Source organism: Peromyscus maniculatus, chromosome 7 (genome assembly GCF_049852395.1).
Source record: "Peromyscus maniculatus bairdii isolate BWxNUB_F1_BW_parent chromosome 7, HU_Pman_BW_mat_3.1, whole genome shotgun sequence".
Taxonomy (NCBI): Eukaryota; Metazoa; Chordata; class Mammalia; order Rodentia; family Cricetidae; genus Peromyscus; species Peromyscus maniculatus.
This window is the reverse complement of record NC_134858.1, coordinates 115,988,164-115,995,880: the sequence shown is the minus strand read 5'-3', so window position 1 is coordinate 115,995,880 and position 7,717 is coordinate 115,988,164. Positions and strand designations below refer to the sequence as shown.

The following is a 7,717-nucleotide window of genomic DNA, read 5'->3' as shown; positions in this document are numbered from 1 at the left end:
AAAAAAAAAACAAAAAACTAAATGACTAAGGGTCAGGAGCGGAGGGTGGGAAGCAAGGATTAAGCCTGCCCAGGGCAAACACTCCCTCCCCACCCCACCCCCCAGCCAACACCCATTGTCCACATTTCCTAGTGGGGCGAGGAAGTAGATCCCATTCATCTTTGGAGTGGGGGGAGATAAACAGAAGCATCCCCGGCCCACCCCTCATGACCACAGTAGCTAGTTAAAAGATTCTAGAGCCTTCTATCAAGGGACAAGGTGTCTGAGTATGTGTGGTGTATTTGTGTGTGTGTGTGTGTGTGTGTGTGTGTGTGTGTGTGTGTGTGTGTGTGTGACAGAGAGACAGAGAGAGACTGACCATTCACTATGAGAAGGGGCAGAAGGAAACAAAATTAGATAAATAAAATCCATAGCACAGAAGACAGAACTGTACCCGTTCCCTTATTGAACCACATTTATTAAAAATGACTTACAACTGTACATAAAAATTCAGAATCTCTAAAAAGTCTATAGGAACTGTGGCATCAGACTGTAATTTCTTCACATTTACTGAAGGGGGATATGGGGATGACCAAGGAAAGAGGATTAAACAGTTTTTTTTTTCCTTAAGCGTGGTTGAAGTGAGTACAGAGGCAGCTGAGTACTTAACTAAGTGGACAGAATACCCAAGATACCGAGGCTCCTCTCAACGCTGCAGTTGTGTTTCTGCAAATTCTTTACAAAGCCAAAGCACCAATTTTACATATTTTGTCTCTGATACCTAGGCAGCTGAATTTGTACATTATATTCCAGATTACTCTACGGTGTCTAAACACACAACTGTACACTTAAATTCTCCCTTCCTCTCTGATCCCTCTGGTTTCTACAGGTCATCCCAGCAACACAGGGCCATTCCCTGTGACAAATGGTTTATTCCAAAATCCTGCAAGGAATTACAGGCAGCTAAGACTAGCTGGCCACTTTCCCAGTAGGTTTTTTCCCCCTTGACGCTCAGGCCCAGCCTCTTTTGCGGCTGCCAGAAGACAGCAGTGACAGCCCACAGTTGAAACTCAAGGCCCAGCCCTTCTCTTCCTGAAGCAAAAATACCTTAACGCTCTGGGCTGCTGTTTGCTTAAAGATTTACAAGTAGAAATGAGAACCAAAAGATTTTGCTTGCTTTTGGCTTTTTAAACTCACTTGATAGCACCTGGCCCTCAGTCTTCATGGCCTGCTTTTTCTGAATGTTTCTCGTTTCCCATAAATAAGCCAGCACTTTGAACAGCCTATGAATTTTTAAACACTTTCGAGTCCTCCATTAACTTTATTTTACAAAGCGGGGGAATGCTAGGTTTGCTTCAGTGGGTTACCTGCAGCAATGGCAAAGCTTTGGCACCTTCTCTCAGAGAATTGCACAAAACAGGATACATCAAAGGTGGAAGGTAAAAGTCTTTTTGGTAACCTAGGCAAAGAAAACAAAAAACACCACCAGGTCCACCCGGAAAACAGTAGGGGTTAAAGTAACTCCTTAGGGAGTTGTGTAAAAAGCGTAATACGCCCCCATGCCTTTTGAGGTGTCTTTACTGTACTCTTCGGCGTTCATGTCCTCACACTTTATGGGGGGTGAGTTTCCATTGCTGGAGGTGCTGGGAGACAGACGCTTCCTCTTGCAAGCACTGCTGTACACCCCTGAATCGCTGGAGTCTAGAGACTTGATGGAAGGGGGGGTTTCTATCCAGGAGGAACTGATTTCTTCTTTGACTTTTTCCTTGGCAAGCTGATCTTCCGGGAACACAGGGGGGCTCATTCTGGATGTCCATGGTAGGCCAGGTGCCATCTTCCTCTGATAAGCACCTCGACCGCCCCACCCTGCCATTGCAGGGAAGGTTGGATCAGGGTAATACCCCAGGGCATGGGATGTCTGCAGGGGCAAGGACTTAATACCATATGGGAGCAAGGTACTGGAAGTGTATTCAGATTCATAGGACCCGATGTCTAGCTTGTTGGTCACAGGCTGCTGGACAGGCGTGACAAGCCACCGCTGGGGAGGGTTGGTCACCTCTTCGCTCTGTTGGGGTGAAAGGAGGCCGTTGGTCTGTGGCACGGTTCTCTCACCATTATAATATCGGGCTTGAGGTAAAGTGTTGACAAAGGGCTCCGGGAAGAAGTTTTGGACGCCGTACCGACCTCCAGGGACAATCTGATGGGATCTAGGAGAATCCGTAGGAGATGGAGTTAACCTGTCATTTTCTGAAGCGGTGTACATGCTACAATATAAAGAGAGACACTTAAAAAACAACAACAACCCTCACGTTACCCCCAAACAAACTGCCTCCCAGAAACCAGAGCCTTCTTCTGTCACTGAGCTGAGCTGAGCAGGCGGCATAAGAACAGAGTGGAGTGCCCACTTCCTAAGAGACAGTTCCTCCCAGGGGTCAGGGGTTTGCTATGGGAAATCAGGATCTGTGGCTATAGATCATCCGGCAGAGGGCTAGCCTTGCCAGCACGAAGCCCTGGGTTCCGTCACCAGCTCTACATAAACCAGGAAGAGTGGCACAGGCCTGTAATCCCAGCACGGGGAGGTCAAGGCAGGAAGTCAGAAGTAAAAGCCATTGGAGCTAGACAGCCAGTCAAGTTTGAGGCCAGCCTGAGTTACAGGAGCCTCTACCTCAAAATAAACAAAGACAGAAAATCTACTAATAGCAATCCTCCCTCATCAGTGTGATGGATAGAATCCCATGGAGACAACTGTACAACTCAATTCTATTGCAAGAAGCACGGCCTTGTCATTCAGTGTTGTGAAAAACACATCCTTTCAGGGTTTTCCTCATAGAACACAAAAGAAGGGGGGAATCTGCCAGTGACGACTTTTAACGTTGGATCAGTTGCTGGGGGGTCAAGAATCACTTTTTCAGAAGGCTGAGTGAGTCTGGCTGGAAGCACACACATCAAGTAGCTTACAACAACCAACCACCTGTAACTTCAGCTCTACGGGATCTGAAACCCTGGGCCTGAGGGCATCCAATTCATGAGCACATACCCACACATAGACACAAACACATGTAATTAAAAATAAAAATAAAGCTTTAAAAAATAGTCAGATCAAATAAAAAAAAAAGGACATAAATAATGCAGATTCTAAAAAACCCAAGTCTCTACTTAAGTTCAGAAAAGAAAAAGTAACTTCATGTTTAAGCCATGATTATTCTTTAGAATAACAGAACCTGATTAAAAAATTCTGAAGCAAGACTGCTCAATATATTGATATGCAAACACAGTTCTGGGGATTTAGCTTAATGGTAAAGTGCTGGCCTTGCATGTTACAAAGCCCTGAGTTTAATACACAGTGCACGAGTGTGTATGAGTGTGTGTGTGTGTGTGTGTGTGTGTGCAAAAATGAACACAAAAATAGGTTAAAAAAAATCCCAAATATAAAATGTCATACTAAATATGTCCTCAGGAAAATGATGACTCATTTCCTGTTCAAAGATGATGCAGGAAATTGGACTTGAAGATGAAGCTCACTTGAAGCCTGGGTGTGGCAGCTATGCCTGTGAGCTCGGCTCTAGGGAAATGGAAGCAAGAAGATCGTAAGTTCAAGTTCATCTCAACTCCACAGCAAGTGGCAGGCAGCCTGGGATGCGAGACTGTCTTTTATAAAGAGAAGACCACATGAGGATGAAGGAGGGCCGTACTTACGAATCATAGTTGTCCCGGAAGCCTTTGGCAAAAGGGTTATGGTCGATCTTTAGCTGAGTAATCTAGAGGGGAGAAGAAGAGTAACTGAGTGCTTTATCTTGCTAGACTTTGCGTGAGAGGCTCCTGCCAGGCGGGGGGGGGGGGGGGGCGCACTCACGTCGGTGTTTTGATAGGCAGTCACTGCGATGAACTGTGTCTCTGAGAAGGTGAAGGTCTGGGTCTTGGAAGGCTCGTTCAAGTCCTCCACCCCATCTTCTGTCACTTCCACAATGTGCAGTCGAGGCTGGTACTTGTGCAAAGACTGCAGGACTATCATCTGGAAATGGAACCCAAAAGAGACTTTCAAAGGTCTGAAAAGCAGAATTTAACAAATTGTGTATTTTGAAATGGAACTTCTGCTTGTTCCCTACCAAAATCATCACTAGCAGATATTCCCCCTCTTTTTGTGTTCTATGAGGAAAAACCTGAAAGGATGTGTTTTTCACAACCTTGAATAGCAAGGCCCTCCCTGCTTCATGAAATAGAGTTCAGTGTTTTGTTATCATTTTTAAGATTCTTGGTATTAACACTTTTGCAACTTAACGTCATAATTCTGAACCCGGAGTGGTAGAACACACAGGCAGTTCCAGCATCTGACCTGGGAGGTAGGAGGATCAGTAGTTCAAGGCTAGCCTGGGCTACATATGCAAGTGCCACTCCCCAAGGTAATAATCAAAACACTTGATAAACACTCTTTCCTTTTGGTTCCAAATCCCCCCAAATTATATTTCTATGCCTAATAGTAATAAAGTATTATAATAGTAACAAAGGAAAATAAATAAATTAATTAAAAGTGAGCAAAGTCACAACTGTAAATACTTAGGCACAATAACAAAAGTTAAGGCCTCTCCAAGGGGCCCCAGGCAGATACCCACTCTTCCTGTCTCTACCTGTGTGTTGTTGTTGTTGGCGCCTTTGTTATTGGTGAGTTTTAACTTCCCAAAGGAAATCTCCTGCCTCATCCAGTGGGAACCAGTATTCGGAGATTCTGGGTGAACGTACATTTTGTTGCCTAGGAGGAAAATGAAAGGAAACATAAGCATTTACACAGACGGGACTGTTGTGTGGTGGGGTTGGGGTGGATGTCTGTTTGTTAGCTGGGCTTGGATTTGCAGCAGCAGCCTCCTCCTGGGAGAGCTGCTTCCAGAAATCACTGGATCGCAGCGGGACTCCGGGCACCCCCTCCAGGGCCAGGATGCTTCCAGGCTTTCTTAATCTAGGCGCTGCTATCTCCAAACTTAAAACAGAGATGGCTCCCGAAAGTTAATCTGAGGCCTATGAAGCGGGGAGGGGATGTGCCTCATTGAATACTTACTTTCATAGGTTAACTTAGAGGGGGCCTGGGCTTTCAAGAGAATGCCAGGAGCTTTCCCCCAAACTCAAGAACCTCATTGGACTATTCATTTTTCAAACATAGCCGGGTAGGGTAGAAGTTTGATTACATAATGGGAAGCCAGAAAAACGACGGAGCGAATTTCTCTCCGTCCACAGAAGGAAGGCCATTCATGCTAACATCTCCAGGCCCCGCGCGGCTGGTCCGGCATTGGGGCTCTGATTTCTTCCCGGCCCAGGCCTCCTCTTTCCTCACCCTGCATGTTATTGTCGGCTTTGCCGCAGGTCACCCACTTGCCCCCCTGGAAGCGCCAGTGGTTAGGGTCGGCCAGAACCACCTCTACGAACACGTTGTAGTGGGCGGTGGGATTGAGTCCGTTTATGTTGAAGCTCAAGAAAGGAAACATGCGCCTGTATAAAGAACAGAACCAGAGGAAATGATTTAAGTAGGGACGTTCAGGACACGCCCTGCCAACCCTGGACCAAGGGAAGTCTGCACTAAACAAAACAACAACAAAAACAACAAATGGGTGATATGACCCGAAACTACGAAAATGGTTTTGAATTGACAATTTTTGGAACAGCCTCGAAATCAGTATTTTCCCTAATTCATGTGCTTCTGAGATCTCCATTCATTCAGACCTACTAGTTGCCTTTCTGGTCTTTCAAAAACCTACGAGTTTTCTTCCTATTATATGGAAAATTATTTTCTAAGGCGACACGAAACATTAAGCAGGCGCGTGCCCGCTTACACACACACACACACACACACACACACACACAGAGAGAGAGAGAGAGAGAGAGAGAGAGAGAGAGAGAGAGAGAGAGAGAGAGAGTTAGTTTTGAGTTCCCGTCTCCCAGTACCCACTCCGCTCTTCCTCCAGATCCTCCAGAAGTAGCTGTTGGCAGTTGAGGATGTACCGGAACTTTCTTGTACCTTGCTAGCCCCCCCACCCCCAGTCATTTGGCTTCAGAAAACGTCTACCCAACCACCATCTTTTCTCACAGAAACAACCGCATTTCAGATCCCTGAGCTCAGGCCTCAGCCCAGCTACAACCCTCTCCCCCACCCTCGGGTCCTAGCCTGCAAGCTGTAAACTACAAGCTGAAAACCCAGGAGCCAGCGGCTCACGTAGTTCCGTCCTCAGGGGTCCATTCCCAAATTTCCATCTCTGCCTCCTCCCTGTCAAACCCGGGGAGGGTGACTAGAGGGGAGATTAACTTTGGCACCGGGCCCAAGCCACAGGTGTGCGTGCGGATGGAAAGGGGCGCGACTTTGGAGATGCGGTGTCCCCTTTACGGCGCGCATTTAAACTCTCCAAGAGGAGAGCAGGCACAACTCCCTCAACCCGGCACCTAGGGGGCCTCTCCACGCTGCGCTCACCTGCCCTGTTTGGTGATGATCATCTCAGTTTGGTGACGGTGGAATTTGAGCCATAGGGGCCGGTTGCACAGGTAGACGTGAGCGCGGAAGCCGGAGCCGGGTACCCCGAGGCCTCCCAATCCTCCGCAAGACCCGGCCGCAGCGGCTCCGGCGTACGGCCCGTAGAGCGGAGAGCCCTGGCCGTAGGGATAGGCTCCAGGACCGCCGGCCCCGCCGCCGCTGCCGCTGGCGCCACTTCCCGAGCCCGCGGCAGGGCCGAACTGCGCCCTCGCGGGCGGGCACACGGAGGCGGGGAATCCACCGGGGGGCAGCATGGAGCCGTAGGGGTAGCGCGCGCCATTGGATGCGGGGTACACTGATCCGTGGGCCGCTCCGGCCGCCGCCTGGTACTGGAAGAGCGAGCAGGGCGCGGCGAGCTCGGAGCCCTGCGGTCCCGGCGAAGGGAGATAGTAGCGCTCGGAGCTCAGGCTGTCCATGGAGTAACGCGCGGTGGCCGCGGCGGTGGCGGCGGAGGGCAGCTCCTCCTCAGCGCACGGGGAGCCCTTGCGGCCGTCCGGGGGCCCGGGCTTGGCCACCGCTGAGGCGCTGCCAAAGGTGTCCCCGGCGTCTGCGTCACTGAGCATCGCTGCGGGGGCCCCCGCGCCGGCGCCTGCGGGTTCTGCGCTCCCCGCCTGGCACGGAAGATTGCCTGGAAACTTCTTGGACGCTTTGTCTAAGTCCAACCTCTGGGGCGAGGGAGCAGCACCGGGGAGGAGGCTGACGCTCCCGCCACCTCCCCCTCCTCCGCCTCCTCGAGCACTCTCCAGCGAGTAGAAATGCGCGCCCGGCAGGTTCACGGAGCTCACCAGGAGCTGCTCTCCTAACTGCATGCTTCTGCGAATCGCAGACGGCAGCCGGCTGCCACCTCGCCTCCCGCGGCCTGGTTATAAAGGCCGGCTGGGGGAGCCAGCGCCCTCTTCCGAGGGGAAGGTAACGTCCCCTTCCTCCCTCGCCTGGGCGACCCACCTGCGGACCTGCGGGGCGGCTTCAGCGCACGCCCCGAATCCAGCGTCCTTTCCGCAAGAGGGCAAACCCGGGATTGTAGGTGGAAGATGGAAACTGAGCAAGCAGCGTTTCCCTTTCCTTCCTGGTCTAGCTTCTCAGGACCCCTACACTCACACCAGGGAAGACGACTCAGCTCTGAATTCCCATTTAGCAACCAGCTCGCGCCTCTCGGCTGGCTCCGCCGTGCTAAACCCTAGGCCTACTTGACCGCTTGGAAACTTGCTTGCTGTCGCTGGCTGCTTA

General features: G+C 50.3%; 1 protein-coding gene across 1 annotated transcript; it reads right to left on the bottom strand.

The window, feature by feature from the left end:
* Positions 1-428: 428 nt before the first annotated feature.
* Positions 429-7,409, bottom strand: Eomes (eomesodermin). The gene is made up of 6 exons (XM_006970237.4): positions 6,431-7,409; positions 5,303-5,457; positions 4,605-4,726; positions 3,833-3,991; positions 3,676-3,737; positions 429-2,243 (listed from the first exon to the last, which is right to left on the bottom strand). Exons 1-6 carry the CDS (start codon positions 7,297-7,299, stop codon positions 1,505-1,507), a joined length of 2,106 nt encoding a protein of 701 aa, XP_006970299.1. The 5' UTR covers positions 7,300-7,409; the 3' UTR covers positions 429-1,504.
* Between the last annotated feature and the right edge of the window lie 308 nt (positions 7,410-7,717).